This window comes from Leucopleurus acutus (assembly GCF_964270905.1).
Source record: "Leucopleurus acutus genome assembly, chromosome: 10".
NCBI lineage: Eukaryota > Metazoa > Chordata > Mammalia > Artiodactyla > Delphinidae > Leucopleurus > Leucopleurus acutus.
The window spans coordinates 74,065,845-74,082,691 of NC_139153.1; the positions used below are offsets into that span (position 1 = coordinate 74,065,845).

General features: G+C 54.6%; 1 protein-coding gene across 1 annotated transcript; it reads right to left on the reverse strand.

The window, feature by feature from the left end:
• Positions 1-216: 216 nt before the first annotated feature.
• On the reverse strand, positions 217-12,431 carry AARS2 (alanyl-tRNA synthetase 2, mitochondrial). The gene is made up of 22 exons (XM_082848780.1): positions 12,162-12,431; positions 11,334-11,525; positions 10,646-10,791; positions 10,274-10,441; positions 9,585-9,729; positions 7,095-7,240; positions 6,787-6,895; positions 6,374-6,412; positions 6,186-6,297; positions 5,598-5,731; positions 4,999-5,143; positions 4,590-4,762; positions 4,353-4,466; positions 4,114-4,254; positions 3,287-3,424; positions 3,078-3,187; positions 2,817-2,925; positions 2,397-2,519; positions 2,037-2,147; positions 1,380-1,463; positions 1,156-1,266; positions 217-712 (listed from the first exon to the last, which is right to left on the reverse strand). The coding sequence occupies exons 1-22, from the start codon at positions 12,402-12,404 to the stop codon at positions 548-550; spliced, it is 2,958 nt and encodes a 985-aa protein (XP_082704906.1). The 5' UTR covers positions 12,405-12,431; the 3' UTR covers positions 217-547.
• Positions 12,432-16,847: the final 4,416 nt, after the last annotated feature.

Consider the following 16,847-nt stretch of genomic DNA (forward strand, 5'->3'; position numbering starts at 1 on the left):
AGAGAGGATGCACCTGGCTCTCATGACTTTTATGTGACAGTGAATGGATCTTGGTGGCCAGGGAGGCCTTGGTGGGCGCCCAGAACAGGCTGGCACACAGGGCCTGTTCAAGCACTCGTGGCGAGGAGAGCTCTGATCTGGATGCAGGGTGGCCTTTCAGCCCAGCGTGAGGGGTCAGACTAGTCATGGGGCACCCATTCCAGGCTGCTGGGAGGAGAAAGCCTGCTCTTTTTTAGGCAAAAGAACCTTCTGGAGCTTCCTATCCGCTGTGAAATACTTTTTAATGAACAATCACAGACGGGGCAGCCATGTCTTCATTCAACTAGCAGGGCCTTTTGCCAGGCCCACTTCTGCCTCCCTCAGCCCACATCTTCTTGTGTCCACTCAGAGCCCAACCCAGGGCGGTCCTCCTCGGCTCAGCTGCTTGGCCTCCAGGCTCTAGTCCTCTGTTTACCTTCCGGGGAGGTTCTGCTCGCTCCTTCAGGGCTCCAGGCACTGGCCTGTCTGTTGTCTCTTTAGTCTCTGTGAGTCCCTGAGTGAGCCTGGATCAGAGCTTGTTGAGGGCATAGGCTCGGGCTGTACTGAGGGCAGCGTCCAGGTCAGCAGTGCTTCCGGTGCCCTGGGCCACCACTCGAGAGCCCCAGGCCTTGCCCCCCATGTGGCTGCACACAGCCAGCGCCCAGGCCTCTGCGGTGAAGGCTGGCGTGGCACTCTGGGGACAGAAACAGAAGGGGCAGTGATGCAGAGCAGCCCTCCCTGCCACCATCCACTCAATGTACCTTTGAGAGTGGAGTCATGGCGCTGAGAACCCTATCCTGAGCCGGACACATGGTGGGGGTAATCAGGCGAGGAGACAGGAGAGGGACAGGCTGGGAATGAGTGGAGGTTGATGAATGGCTGCTACCTGTTCGCAAGAAATGTGCAGCCTGGAGGTGGCGTGGTGGGAATTAAGGAGTCTTTTGGTGCCTTCGTGGGTGGGGTGGGGGAGGGGGTGGGTTAGGGAGAAGGAGGTGGTCCTATCCCCACCCTGGGGTATCTGCAGAGATGGCCTCTACCCAGCTGTGGCTCCCTCGTGTGGGAGGAATAAAAGGTGTGGAATCAGAGAGCTGGACCAGGAGACGGGTGGGGTGGGAGCTGCCCTCCCTCTTTCGTTACCTGGGCCACCTGACAGGCACACAGCACCTGCCCCAGAGGCTGGGGGCTGAGTAGCAGCACAGACGTGCTGGGCGCCTGCTTACACAGCTGCCGGACCACCTTCACCAGCACCTGCACAAGGGAGGGGAGATGGCGACCTCACAGCTCCCCGCACTCCCGGCTTCCTCCCTGCCAGGACTTTCCCCTCCCCAGACCCTGGGGCCATCCCCAATCGCAACACTTACTGAGAGGGACTCAGCGTAAACTGTGTCCACAATCAGGGGCCCCTCCGAGTGCTGCTGTAGCAGCTCCTGGGTTTTCTGTGCAGCCTGTGAGGCAGGAAGGACAGCACGGGGGTCGGGCTGGGAGGCAATCAGCCCCCAGTTCTGAACTGAGCCCCAGTCCAGAAATCCCCTCTCACGGCCCCCTTCCCCCAGCAAGGGTGCAGGGGTTCTGCCTAGAATGGCCTCCTTCTTTTGGGTCCCCCCTGTGTCCTTCCTCTCCCCCTTCACCTCCTCCCTTTCATCATAGCTCCAGGCCCCTACAAATAGGCCGCTGAAGGTGAAAGGACTAAGGCTGGAGCACAGATGGGTGAGAGGGGGCGGAGGGGGGAGGATCCACGGTCAAGGAGCAGTTAGGGCTGAGTGGCGCCATCAAGTCAGCTTCCTGGAGGGAGAGTCTGAGCCAGACCTGGGAGTCGGGGGAGAGGCCCAGTTTGGCAGAGAGCGAAGTGGGGAAATGGCCTGACGATGGCACTCAGCTGGCAGGAGAGGGGGGAGCTGCCACACCCCCACCCCCCTGCCAGGTTTTGAGGCTTCTCAGAGTGCGTGCTAGAGCATCTCTGACCCTTGCTGGGTGTGCCTGGCATCTGCCCCCCTGGGTGCAGATGGACCTCCTCTTACCTGCCCCATTTCCAGTTTCCGGACGGCAGTGTTGGCACGCCGCCGTAGCGCCTTCAGTGTGGCCTGAAGCTCCCGCCGCTGCCACTGGGGCATCACGGCAGTGTCCACGGCCTATGGTCAGAAGCAGTACAACAATCCCTGCCCTCCCTGAGCCACGGTCTCTGAGGCAGGGACCACCAGCAAGGCCAGGGAAGAGACCACACCCACCACATCCCACCCTGCAGACAACCGACAAATATCTGGGCCAGCTGAAGTCTAACAGGAATGCTGGGGAGAGACGGGCAGGGTCCAGGAATGCATGGGGAAGGGAACATGGCCAGGAGAGGGAGGGGACAGCTCCATGCTGGGGGTGGCCCTCACATCAATGAGTCGTCCCATCTCCTTGGACAGCCGCTGAGCCTCCACCACATCCCGGCTGCCCTGACTCAGCCGCGCTGCGGCTGCTTCTACCTCCTGGGCCAGGCTCTCGCCCGCCTCTCGGGCCTGCAGGGAGGGAACCGGATGGTCAGGACTGCTTGGCTTACCTTCCCTCTCCAAGACAGGCACTCTCAACCCGTTGCTGGGCAGGACCAAGTTAGAAACACTGAACAATCAGGACCCATCAAGGTACCAAATAATCACAACAGATGCCAGCTGCCAGCAGCTGGTAGGGCCATCCTGGTGCTCAGGTATGAACACTGGTTCTGCTGCTGGGCATCCCCTGGCCTGAGAGCATCTGCTGTGTGTTCTCTGACCCCCATCCACACCCAGAAGCCTCCCAGGCCCTGCTGGCGTGCTGACCTGCTGGGCCTGCTCCCCAGTGATGGCCAGCAGGCGGGTGGTGCCCTTGGCGAGCTGGCGCTCCCCAATGATGACCAGGTCCCCTATAGCCCCTGTGCGTAGCAGGTGCCTGTGGGCAGAGGGAGGGAGGAGGAAGCCATGGTGACGACGGGAGAGAAAAGAGCAGCCTGAGCTCCAAACCAGGGGCTGGTGGCTCCAAAGACCAGGGAAGGGAGGAGGTCCAGGGCCCCAGGCCAGAGCAGGCAGAGAGGAGTGACTCACGTCCCACAGCACAGCTCCACAGAAGTCTGCAGTGCGGCCTGGGAGGCTGGGTTCAGCGCCTGGGCCACAGGCACACCCACAGACACCACCCGCACAGGGTCTGGGTATACCTGACAGTGAGAGGGCACAGGTCTGTTAAGGGACCTGAGGGGAGGGGAGGGTGGGGGGGCGGGCAGGCAACCTCCACCCCGTGGGCTCCCCCAGCACACCTCATCCAGAGAGCGCAGGCCGGGGACATGGGCAGTGCGTGCCAGGGCCACCTCCTCCATGTACACGGCCTCATCCTGCCCCACGGCCTTCTGCACAGTGCCCTCCACTGCCCGGAGCTGCTCTGGGGTCAGTGGGGCCTGGGGGCGTTGGGGGGAAACAGACAGACCAACAGGCAGTCAGCCCCATGCCTGGGAGTGATGCATGAAGAAGCAGTCAGCGTTCACTGAACTACCCCCAGGTTCTAGAACAGGGGTTAGTACATAACGTGCTCAATACACATTTGTAGAGGTGACAATTCTTTTCTTTAGAAAGCTACCTGGGGGTTGGGCCTATCGGAAGCTGCAGGCCTTTCACTAGGCACTGAAAGTTGATGGAGAGACAGAAAATGGAGGCTCTGGACTCAGGGAGCTTACAACAAGGGTCAGCCAGTGGAAGAGAAATACAGGATGGGGGAGACGCAGGAGCAAGGAGTAATCAGGTGGAACGAGATTTAGTCAGTGAGCACTTCCCAGAGGATTTGAGCCAGAGGTACAAGGAGACAGGATGGCAGTAAAGGGAGAGGGCAGCTCAGCCTGAGCAAGAATGGCCTGGGTGACAGCAGGGACAAGGAAGCTGGGTGGCTGGAGGTGAAGGGATGGCTCCACACACTGGCTAGCCTAACCCTCACTGGTGCAGGAGGAGCCTGATGGGAAGCCCCCCGCCCAACGCCCTCCAGTGACTGAACGAGAGGCAGCCCAGGCCCCCTTACTGGCCAAACTCCCACACTACCAGACTCCCTCTAAGCCCGTCGCCTCACTTGAAGGCTGCCCCTCTGTGCCCTGCTCACCTGCGTGGCCACGTCGAAGCGCAGCCACTCAGGATTGAGATGGGACCCTCGCTGCTCTGTGCCAGGGCCCAGGGCCTGCCGCAGCGCCCAGTTTAGTAGGTGGACGGCTGTGTGCTTCTCCATGCAGCTCAGACGCCAGGCCTGAAACACTTTTGTCACCCAGGGTCCTGGGTGTAGGTGGGGATGGGGAGAGAAAAGGGGCTGCAGGACGTCACGAACAGCAGGGGTGGGGTCCTCACCTCATCCACGTGCAGCTGTACCTGGTCCCCCACCTTTAGGCACTCAGGGGCTGCCACCTCATGCAGGATGAAGCCTCCGCAGACCTGCGCCCGAGCCACTGGGAACAGCACGTCCTGGGGGAGGGCAGGGCCAAGGCACTGAGTGCTTGCAGCCTCTCCCTCCCCTTGGTTCCCTTCTGGCTCAGGTCTGCCTCCTGCAGGAGGCTTTGTGTGTGAGGGGGGCTGGGGGGGGCTCACCTGCAGTCCCATCCGCACCAGGTAGCCTCGGTCGGAAGCCTGACCTCCCTGTTCGGCGTAGAAGTTGGTTTTGTCCAGGAGGAGGCCACAGCGCTGGCCTTCCCCCACGGAAGCCACGGCTGTTCCGTCCTCTGCATACAGCTGGAGCACCTGGGCCTCACAGGTGCCGAACTCTGCCAGGGCCAAGAATGGTTATCAGAGCTAGGCAGGGGCTTGGGATGCAGGAGGTGGGTCTGTGCCTTCCTTGAAGTCAACATGCACAGGGTTGGGGGGGCACTTCCAGCTGGGGCCCCCAGAGAACCCCGGTGGCTACCGCGGGGAAGGCACAGGCCTGGTAGCTGGTCTCTGATGTCCTTCCCAATCACGGTCAGGCAAGCCCGTGGCCACCCACCTCGGTCTAGGCTCTCACCATAACCGCCGCTGGGTCGCAGGGAGTAGTTGTACTTGGGGCTGTCATCGGTTGGGGGCACCCCTTGGCGCTGTAGCTCCCCCAGCGCGTGGACGTCCAGCTGCAGTCCCTGCTCCTGAACTGGCTTGGCCTGCTGTGCTCGGTGCTGCGGGACAGGCGTGTGTGCACGAAAGGGGTGCACGGAGAGTGCAATGGGACTTGAGTCTCCGGAGAGCCCTGTCCCTGCCACACAGTTGTGTGAACACTGCACCCCCTCTGGAATAAGCCCTCAGGCTGGGCTGGCTGCTAGAGACCCTGGGCTGGCTCGTGAACCACCCTCCTGTGGGGGTCTCAGGACCAGGCCTCCCTCACCCACTGCTGCCCCCGACGGCCCCTCTCTAGGACCTTGTGCTGACCTCTCCCCTTCTGCTACTCTGTGTGGCCCACTGAACTAGTGTTCCCCTCCATGGACTGTGGGCGGGGCCTGAGTGAGGGGACAGACCCTAACCTCAGAGTCCTGTTTCCCTCAATAGCTGCAGCTCCTCCCACAAGAACTCAGGGCTGGGGAAGGGGCCAACGTGTCCCAGCAGAGCCCTGTGTGGGAGTGCCCCAGCCTGTACCTGGGCCTCCTCCTGAGCCAGCCGCTCCAGTCCAGCAGAGTCCAGCTGCACCCCTTTCTCCTCCAGCATCAGTTTCACCAGGTCCAGGGGGAGCCCCAGGTTCCCAGACAGTGACAAGGACCAGGCCACTTCGGCTATGAGAAAGGAAGACGAGGGACGGAATGGGTGTTGAGGGAGGAGGGGCAGGATGGAGGGAGGGAGAAGAAGTGAGGGAGTACTAAGGGCCAGGGCTTTTCTGACCACACAGAAGCCACTGGGTGCCAAGCACAAGTGCCCCCTCCCCACACCGGGCAGGCCCGGGAGAGGGGTCACCTTCAGGCCCCAAAGCCAGAGCTAGGGGTAGCCCAGGGTCCTCCCTTGGCATATGTGATTTCAAAGGAGGTGAGAAGCTCATTCTCGGCATGAAGCCAGCCTTGGAAAGCAGAGACCAGAGGCAGGGCCAGCTGGGCAGCACGTAAGTGAGGAGAAGCAGGGAGGTGCTGGAGAGAGAGTATGGGGAGAGGGATGTGGGGGAGGAGGTGGGATGTGAGGCCTTGGCCTGGCTCGCCTAAGTGGGTCCCTCACACCTCGGCCAGGTGCCCTGCTCACCAGGGAACACATCGGAAGGCCCCAGGCGCCTCACGGTCCGCTCGATGATCCGCCGACCCTGCTGCAGGGAGGCCAGGAAGGCCGCCTCATCCTCTGACACCAGGCTGGCTATCTGAATGGGGGCAGGGCAGGGCTCGAGCTGGGTCTCCTGAGAGGGAGCCCCTCCGTCCCCCATCCAAATCCAGTACCTGGGCTGAGTTCCTCTGCAGTTCTGGATAAGCACCTCCCTGGGGGCGGCAGACAGGGCTGAGGAGGTGTCAAAAGCAACCAGCCCACTCTGCACCTCTACCCTGGGCCTCCCTGGGGACACCTGCCGTGGAGACTCAGAGAGGCTGATGGACAGGGGAGGGATCCAAATGGGGAACCAGTTTCTCTGGGGGGAGGGGCACTGATACGGGCAGAAGGGGGTCCCGAGGTCAAAGGCTCAGCAGCCTGGGCCGGAAGGCCTCCTGAAGGCTCCCTGCTGTTTGTAAGCCCACTGACAGGACGCTGGGCTGGACATTTAGGGTGGGGAACCCAGGCCGGGGCACTGTATGGGCTCAGCGACAGGCTCCCTGAGACCCCAAGGAGGCCCAGGGAAGTGAGGAAGCTCTGCCCTTACCAGTGTCTCCACCACTACAGGCACCAGGCTGCCCAGGAAGCCAGGTGGTGCCCGCAACAACTCTGTAGAGAACCGCACGGCTCGACGGAGGAGCCGACGAAGTACCAGCCTAGAAGGATTCAGAGCCCAGATGAGCCCCCAGCAGCCCCTGGTCAGCAGGGAGGGGAGAAGGGAGGGCAAGGTCCAGAGTGTGTGTTTGCTTCCCCCTCCTCCTGCCATCTCAACCCGACCCACCTCTCCATCTCCTCCCTCCTCTCCCCTGCAACCCCCAGCAGCCCCTGCCCCTGCTGTAGCCCTTCCAGACTCACGGTGCACCAGACATCCCAGGAGAGACGCCATCGGCGATGCAGATGCTGAGCGTGCGGATGTGGTCAGCCACCACACGGTACGCTGTGTCTGTGTGCCCCTCGTCTGCTGCCCCGACCCGGCCCGAGTAAGGGGGTGCCCCGCAACCCTGGGAAGCAGGAGAGGAGACATGGCTGCAGGCCCTGCCTGCCCTGGCCCAGGAGGGACACTCTCCATCACTCCTGGAGCATCTGCCCTCACCCCTAAAGCTGACCGCATCTGGAACGGCCTGGGCCAGAGAAGCTTCAAAGGTGAAAGAGCGCCAGTCCCTGCCTCCTGGGGCCCACATTCAGCACAGACAAGGAGCACAGCTGTGATCATTTACTGAATTTCTATTATCAGAACCGGGTGGGTACTTGAATGATATGGTGTCTAATCCCTAAAACTTCCTGTTCTGGGAGGTGTTAAAGTGGAAAGTGGAGAAGAAAAACAAAACAAAACGAAGACGAGACCAAAAAAAAGTGGAAAAAATAAAAACAAACAAAAAAAGAGGAAAGTGAGACTCAGAGGAGCTAAGTTCTACAAGGGCACACAATTCAAGAGCAGATCCGAGATTTGAACCAGGACCGTCCCACCCAGGTGCTCTTCATTCCCCACACCTGCCTCTACGGCCTCTATGGGCGCAGGGAAGGAGTGTGTGAGCTGTGAATACATGAAGCTGTGCCCCAAAGCAGAGTGCTTAGTTCATCCAGCTCCAAACCTGTCTCTTCCCCAAGCTTCCCCCTCTCAACAGTCCTGCCATTCACCACATTACTCAAGTCAAAAACTCGGGAGCCAGGCTTGACTTTCTTTCCTCTCCCCATCCAATCCATCAGTGGGGCCTTTTGTGTCTACGTCCATGAGATCTCTCAAATCAACCTACTCTTCTCCACTTCCACTGCTACCAACCTAAGCCATACCCTATTATCTTTCCTCAACTATGAAATAGGCTCCCAATTGGTTTCTCAGCTTCTGCTCTGGTCTCCTTCCAGCCTATCCTTCACACGGCAACAGGAGTGGCCTTTTAAAAGTGTCAGTCAGATCGTGCCCCTCCTGCCTTGGAGCCCATCTCACCACATTTAGAATAAAAGACTCACTTTGGACTTCAAGGCCCCACAAGATCTGACTCCTGCCTTCCTCTCTGTGGTAGACTGTTTGCAAAATTGGCCACAGTCCTTCCCTTTCCTGTGTGCATGCCACTTTGCAGCGTGACTTTACAGGTGCTTCTTATCAAGGAATAGAATTTATTTCTCCATCCCTTGGATCTGGGCTAGACTTGTGACTTGCTTTGGCCAACAGAATGTGGTGGAAATGACACTGTTCTGAGCCCAGGCCTCAAGAGGCCTCATGTGCTTCCACTCTCCTTCTTGGAACCTTGCCAAGCTGTCATGCGAACAGGCCCGAGCTACCCTGCTGGATGATAAACATACAACCCGGTCATCGCCACAGCCCTAAACTGACAGCCAGCCAACTCCCAGAGGTAGAGCTGCCTAGCAGCTGACCACAGATGCATGAGTGAGCTCATACAGGACCAAGAGTGACGCGGCTGAGCCCAGCCTACATTGCTTGTCCACAGTCCCGTATGCTATATAAATGGTTGTTGCTTTCAGCCACAAAATGTTAGGTGGTTTATTATACAGCAAGAGCGAACCCACACACACTCCAACGGTATCCCACGTGATTCTACTATAGCTGGCTGGCCACTTTTTGTTCCTTTCCTGCACCAGGGCCTTGGTATTTGCTGTTGCCTCTGCCTGGAATGAGTTTCCTGTGGCTGATTCTTCTTTCAGGTTTCAGCTCAGAGATATCTCCTTGGTGAGCCTTCCCCAAACACGTCATCTAAGATTCTTCTTTACCCCCGTCCCCTGCCAATTACTGTCACCCAGGTTTACTGCCTATTCACAATCTGTAAACTGCTATCTTGTGCTTTTTTTTTTTTTTTTTTGCGGTACGCGGGCCTCTCCTGTTGCGGAGCACAGGCTCCGCACGCGCAGGCTCAGCGGCCATGGCTCACGGGCCCAGCTGCTCCGTGGCATGTGGGATCTTTCCAAACCGGGGCACGAACCCGTGCTCCCTGCAACAGCAGGCGGACTCCCAACCACTGCAACACCAGGGAAGCCCTATCTTGTTCTTTAATACATTTATTTATTACCTATTTCTTAGGCTAGAATGTAATCTCCATGATCTCTTTTCTCTTTACTGCTGTATCTCCTGAACCAAGCACAAAGATTTCACACAAAGTAGGCACTCAACACATATTTTTTGAACAAATGAAGGAAGGAAGGAGTTAGGAGGAACATCAGGTAGTAAATATGAATCGGAGCCTCACGTCTGACACCTTTGTATCCTTGGCTGGTCACTGTCCCCACAAGCGAGAAAATATTCTGAGTTCTCAACAAAGATGGAAAGCAATGGCAGTGAGCACTGGTGAGAGCAGGTCAGAGGGGCTTCTAGAAGGGAAAAAGTGGGCTCACCTGGTGTATGGCATTGAGCAGTGGGGAAAAGAGGTCGGTGTCGTAGGTGGAGCGTCTGCCTTGCAACACGGCCAGCAGCCTTTCCAGGCCCATTCCCGTGTCCACGTGCCGCTGGGGCAGGGGCTGCAGGCTTCCATCTTTCTCTCTGGCCAGGAAGGGTATGCAAGGTGAGGCCCCCCACAGGATTACAGGTATGAGGCAGACGCTCAAGTGGCATAAAGGGATGGGGGAGGGTCCTGGGGGGCTGACAATGGGAGGAACCAGAGGGCAGTATCATCCCCCCACCCCACCCCCAAAAGCAGACGACGATGGCTTTGGGTCCCATCCTTTCTCATAAAGAGTGATCTCCACCTTCACCCTCTGCTTGGGCCCTTGCCTGAACCCAGGCCTCCCCTTTCTGGGACACAATTCTTTGCTTTAGAAAGAGACATGTCAAGGCTGGTAGAAAATCTTAAGAGATCATCAAGTTCAACTCCATCATATAAGAGAGCAGAGTCTGGAGAGCAGCAGTGACTAGTTTCAACTGTTATGGGCAAAGACGAGGATCTGAAAAGTGTTTAGAAATATGCCTGGCACATTGTAAATGCCGTTTAAGTGTTTGTTTTTATAAAAAATGGATGAAAGTGTCCTGACTGCCGCCTTTTTCACTTCCAGTCAGGGAATTCCCTCCTGCTCTCGCATCCCATTACCTGTTGTGCTGCATGAAGACCAGATTCCAAAGCTCCACCAGCTGGGGGGCTCCCACCCCACCAGCCAGGTCATAGTGGATCTCAGTACAGGGCCCACAAGGGCCAGTATCCCCCATCTCCCAGAAGTTCTCCTGTGGTCCAAAGGAGAGCATGCGGCTGGCAGGCACCCTGGGAAGGAAGCCAGATGGGTGGTGGGGAGACAAAGGCAGAACCTGGGACCCCCTCTGCCAGGAGAACCCTTCCATTAAGCTCAGCAGGAGGAGGAACAGGGCTGACCCTACAGTATCCCAGGATATGCCGAGACTCTCTGGTAGTCTCTATTTTCCAGTCCTCTTGTGCTCCAGGAGTGGACATAAGTGGGGGTGGACTCACCCTAACTTAAGCCAGATGTCCCTGCTCTCCAGGTCCGGGCCCAGCCCAGCCTTGGGGTCACCACCAAAGTAGGAGACCCAGAGCCTGTCCTCAGGGATCCCATAGACCTGAGTCAGCAGTTCCCAGGCCATGCTGCAAGCCTCCTCCTGCAGTGCAAACCCATTGGGAAGAGGAAAATGGGTGAGAAGAAGGCCCCACTGAAGTTCCAATCAAGCCACATGAGTTCAGCCCTCAGCTTAAGACAAAACCATTTCCACTGCCCACGTTGTTTCCAGAACAAGCCGTGACTATTTCTAATTCTGAGTTTTTCCTGCATAGAAAGCTTCCTCCCTCTTCTGAATCCTACATTCTTTCAAGCCCCACCTTCTCCATGAAATCCTCTATCCACCCTAGCCTGGGATGATTTTTAACTCCTGCACTTTAGTATTGCTGTCTCACCATTTATTCATACAATAATTATTGACCAGCCATTAGACAGGAGGCATAGTCCTGGCCCTCAAGGAGTTTACAACCCAATCAGGGAAACGAGACACATTCCTATTATAAGTGTTCATCTAGCACTTTGCCTCTGAGTCTGGTCTGAAGCCCTCCCTAAGCAGACTCTAAGAGCGGAGACAGGACTAACCTTGACCCCTTTCTTGGCTGACCACTGACCCTTTCCTAACTCCAGGGCTTCCAGGAGACTCACCTTAAAATATACCCCCCGAAAGGCCCAATTGCCAAGCATCTCAAAGAAGGTATGATGGGAAAGGTCTCGGCCCACATCCTCCAGGTCGCTGTGGCGTCCTCCAGCCCTCACACATTTCTGGCTGTTCGCCACACGTCGGAAGCCCGCCATCTCGCTTCGTGGATCCACAGTGCCCAGGAAGATTGGCTTGAACTGGAAACAGATGAAGGGCGAGAGAGATATCCCAGACCCTCAGCAGAAGGGAGACGTGGAGGGTGTGCAGAGAGATGGTAGTTCAGAGTGAAGGCTGACCGTGCCCCTGAGAGGCCAGGGGGGCAGAGTGGGAGCGTTGGGGCGCCCATCTCTGGTGTGTCTGGGCAGACAAGGGGTAAATAAATCATGAAACAGAGACTCTGCTAGTAAAATAAGCAAGGTAAAAGAAGGAGGAATGCGTTGGTGGCTGGAAATAGAGCAAGTCTAGAGAGGGTAAGTGGTGCTCAAAGTCAAAAGCTTAGAGAACCCAGTCTAGCACGTAGCATGTGCTCAACATCTATTTTAATGAATGACTTGCCTTTATTTAAAGAACTAATAAATGAAGCCAGACTTCCCCCACGGGACTCCACACCCGCCATTCCTGGACCTAAAACTCAACCTCAACTCAGAAGTTGCCCGGTGGAGCCCTCTCCAAGCCCTAACTTGCGCCCCAATCTCGAAGCCTAACCACACACAGCCCTCTTTCCGCCGAAAGCTAGGAGCTCCGCCCTTCGCTTCTTTTGCCCAATCCCGCAACGCCTTTCTCTCAGGAACAAGTCACAAACTCCGCCCGGATCAGCGTGGCTCAGTCCCTACCTGGTTCATGCCCGCGTTGACGAAAAGCAAGCTGGGGTCGCCGCGGGGCCTCACGGAAGCGGACGGCACCAGGCGGTGGCCATGGCGGTCCCGAAAGAAGCTCAGGAAGGCGTCCCGCACGGCCGCGGCCTGGGTTGGAGGGGCCTCGGATGAGAGCGCCCGACGGCTGGGGCCCCGCCATTGCGGCGTCCTTCGAACGGCCCGCCGAAGGCGCCCAGCTGCAGCTGCCACCGACACCGCCATCTTAACTCGGGGCAATGACTTCACGGGGTCAAAGGGTAGTGCGGGATAGACGGTAACTTGAGAAGGAGACCAGGCGTTTCCTACAGCGGCCCCTGGCTATAGGAGGAGTCAAAGCAGCTTCTGCTTCCGCGTGGAGGTGATTGGGAAGGAGGCGCTTGCCAGAGTCCATCTAACACAAGCGGCCTGGAACACAGTAGGCCCTTAATTCATTTGGCCTTCAAAAAATATTCATTGAGAGGTAACTGTGTGCCAGGCATTATTTTAGGCGCTTAAGGTCCATTAGTAACAAAACTGACAGGGAATTCCCTGGTGGTCCAGTGGTTAGGATTCTGGAGCTTTCACTGCTGGGGCGGGGTTGGATCCCTGGTGGGGAAACTAAGATCCTGAAAGCCACAGGGCACAGACCAAAAAAAAAAAAAAAAAAAAAATTGACAAAAATCCCTGCTCTCCAGAAATATATATTATAGCAGTGATAATTATGTTTAATTTTTTCATTTACATGTTACTTTTATTTTTCTTTATTTTTTATTGAAGTATAGTTGATTTACAGTGTTGTATTACTGCTGTACAGCAAAGTGACTCAGTTATACATATGTATACATTCTTTTTCATATTCTTTTCCATTATGGTTTATTATCACAGGATACTGAATATAGTTCCCTGTGCTATACAGTAGGACCTTGTTGTTTATACAGTTATGTTTATTAATTTTGCAAGGTTACAAATACAGTTGCAGTGAAAAGGTGTGGATTCAACTCTGTGTGGTGTATGTATACGTGTGTGTGTGTGTGTGTGTGTGTGTGTGTGTGTTTCCAGGCTGAGGGAAGAAGGCAGAGATGGCCAAGGGAGGTGATATCAGCATTCATTCAAGAGTCACTCAACTAATATTTATTGATAACTACTATGTGTCAGACAGTGTGCTGTGTACTTCCTGGTTCTTTTTGCCCTTGGCATTGGAAATGGCCGTTTTGTTCTTAGGGAGTGAAGCAGGCCCTTTGGAGCAGGAGTTTAGCGAAGACAGAAGCCAAGCAGCATCTGTTCCATTATTGATTGCTTAATAACATTTGGTCTTTTAATGTGCCTGGGGATTAGAGAGACTCCAGGCCATCAGGGCAGGTCGAAGCTGTTGGATGATTGCTGAAGAGATTTCTCTCTCTCTCTCTCTCTTTCTCTCTCTCTCTCTCAGAGCCTCCCAATGCCCTAGGGTTTTGTGTTTTGCTTTAGGGTAAGAGAGACACCTGTTCCACCTCCCTTTCTGTCTTACTCTCCATGGTAACAGCTGTGACCATGAGGCCAACACAAGCATTTGTGGGTGGAGCCAGATTCTTCACGGGCTTCTCTTGATACCCTCTGCTCTTGGTGTGGGAAATTAAGCAGGTAGAGAAGAGAATTTGATAAGGTTAAAGCACAATAGGGGCAGCAGAGCTGAGGTCAGTGTGATCACCTCTAAGGCTTCAGCCATCCAGCTGAGCTCTTTTGGCCACCATTCTTTGTGAGTTATGTTTTTCAGGGACTTTGAAGACAGTTTCCTTGGGAAATGTGTAGTCTTTTTTTGGACTTGAGTTTCTATAGTGATAATGAATTCTTGACTTTGTATTCTGACAGAACCCATGGCATCTATCTTGTGATCCTCTGTTTCTTCCCTTGCCCACGTAGATTAAAGGTGTTGTTTTGAAAGTGTTTTGCCTGTTGGTTTTTCCAGTATTTTTGGAACAGGAACCTAAAGCCAGATGGGGATTTCTGTGAGATTCATGATCTCGAGACAAGACTGTGGAATTCTTCCCCAAATTGAGATGGGAGTGTTTTGCTAGAGAAATCTAGTAATGTCCTCTACCCAGTACTGACGTCACCTTTTTTTCTCCTTCAGATTTTGCCCAGAAAGTCTTTGCATTATAGTAGGAACTCCATGTTTTTAGACTATTGTGGATCTAGAGTGGAGCCATGGATTTTTTTTTTCCAAACAGCTTTAATGAAATATGACTCACATACCATACAATTCACCCACTTAAAGTGCACAGTTCAAATGGCTTTTAGTACATTCACAGAGTTGTTATCTAACTTTTAGAATATTGAGATCATTTTCATCACCTCCAAAAGAAACCCCATACCCTTTAGCTATTAACCCCCAATTCCCGCATCCCTCCCAGCCCTAGGCAATCACTAATTACTTTCTATCTCTAAAGATTTGCCTATTCTGAACATTTCATATAAATTGAATCATACAATATATGGTTCTATGTGACTGGCTCTTTTCACTTAGCATAATGTTTTCAAGGCTTATCCATGTTGTAGTATGTATCATGGACTTTTAGAAATGGGTATTTTGGGTTGTTTCCTGTTTGAAGAACGTTCCCCCCCCCATCTTGTTATTTTGTCCTTGCCATTAAAAATGATTTTTTTTTTTGGAATGTGGTGTCCTCTGGTGAGTCAGTCTCTTCTTTTTGATATTCCCCAGTGAAGCAAAGTGGTTCTTCTAGGATTGGGATGTGCTTATTCTGATTTGCCACTGTCATCTGATGAGGAAGTTAAATTTAAGTTCTGCAGTTTCCCAAGATAGATGAATATGGAGACAACTCACCAGAGTGGGAAGTTACTGACCTCAGAACTTCTCTTAGGAGTTCTCGTATGTCTTAATTATAATAGAAATTTCGTTTGGGGGTTTAAAATGGAAATGGGGTCTGTCTCCTGGGAGCTGTTCAGCAAGGTTTGGGTACTGCCTTCCCTGGGGCTGGAATTGCCCTTATGTTGCTGTCTGACTTACTTATCTTGGCAAGCCCAAGGAGCCCATTCTTGGAGGCTTCTCTTTCCACATTATTCATAAGAAGTAATGCCTTTACAGTGGGAATGGAAATTGGCCTTCCTGATTTCCCCATTGACTTTGGAGCAGGAACCTGAGGTCAGTGATGCATTCCGTCCTGGACGGAGGGTCAGAGGAGACACGAGGGGATTTTCACCCTTGCTAAGCATAAGGAACTCGGCTGTGGGAACTTCTGCTTGTAAATCATAAAGGCTGTTTATTAGGGTCTAGGTTAAAAGTTCAACCTACAAGAGGTGTTCCTATTTTTATGTATTTATTATTAATTTTTTTTTTTTTGCCGTACGCGGGCCTCTCACTGTTGTGGCCTCTCCCGTTGCGGAGCACAGGCTCCGGACACGCAGGCTCAGCGGCCATGGCTCACGGGCCCAGCCGCTCTGCGGCATGTGGGATCTTCCCGAACAGGGCCACAAACCCGCGTCCCCTGCATCGGCAGGCAGACTCTCAACCACTGTGCCACCAGGGAAACCCCTATTATTAATTTTTTAATAAATTTATTTTTGGCTACTTTGGGTCTTCATTGCTGTGTGTGGGCTTCTCCCTAGCTGTGGGGAGCGGGGGGTACTCTTTGTTGTGGTGCACGGGCTCTAGGCGCGCAGGTTTCGGTAGTTGTGGCACACGGGCTCAGTAGTTGTGGCACACGGGCTTAGTTGCCCCACGGCGTGTGGGAACTTCCCAGACCAGGGATCGGCTTCAGGGATGTCCCCAGAATTGGCAGGCAGGTTCTTAACCACTGTGCCACCAGGGAAGCCCCCGATGTATTTATTTATGGCTTTGCCTTAAATAAAGCAACGCTTTATCGTGAAAGCAACGCTTGTCAAACGTTAATATGCATAGGAATCTCCCGGGATCTTGTTAAAAATGCAGACACTGATTCAGTAGGTCTGGGGTGAGGTTGAAATTCTGTATTTCTACCAGGCTCCATGGTGGTGCTGTTGCTGCCTTTCCTCTACCAGGCCAAGGGTGTGGTAGAGGACTTGTGGGAAGAGTGTGGACACAGACTTTGGCTTGGGACCAGGCCCTTGGGCTTGGGTGCTCCAGTGATCTCCTCTTTCTCCCGGAGAGGGTGGGTGGAGCCGGGAGCTCCTTGGGCGCATGCGTGCTCGCTCCCCTCCTCCCCACCCGGAGTCTAGGGAGGGTGGAGGTTGCGTCGGCCTGTTGCTAAGAGACGCGAAGGTGGTAAGGACCAGCGGCGGGGGAGGGTAGCGGCGCCCGGCGCTCTCGGGAACCCAGCTAGAGCTGGGAGAGCAGATGGCGGGGTGGAAGGGTCGGAGCCTCCTGGGATCGGAAATTCAAGGATTAGTGGACCTTCGAGGGTCGCAATGCTCGGGTTTGTCCTTATGCATTTTTAAATGGTTACATTTAAATGGTTATATAAGTACCTACATAATATCCTTGATTTTGCTGCTTGGCCTGCAAAATCTAAAATACTGTCTGGCCCTTTGAAAAAAGTTTGCCAGCCCCAGACATTTCTTACCCCAGACTTGAAATCAGCCATTTCCAAAAATCCTGGTTACTTTTAGTGGGAAACCACAGTTCAGAACTACAAACTGGGTGCTGGGGATGCTCACTGCTACTGGTTTAATCATTGTTTCTAGGTTTTTATAGAGGACACAGACAGGGAGAAT

Coding starts and splice junctions, on each gene's coding strand:
- AARS2 (XM_082848780.1), bottom strand. CDS start 12,404: ATGGCGGTGTCGGTGGCAGCTGCAGCTGGGCGCCTTCGGCGGGCCGTT. Junction 6,896..7,094: donor CCTGGGATGTCTGGTGCACC/GTGAGTCTGGAA, acceptor GAATCCTTCTAG/GCTGGTACTTCGTCGGCTCC. Junction 1,464..2,036: donor GGAAACTGGAAATGGGGCAG/GTAAGAGGAGGT, acceptor CCTGCCTCACAG/GCTGCACAGAAAACCCAGGA.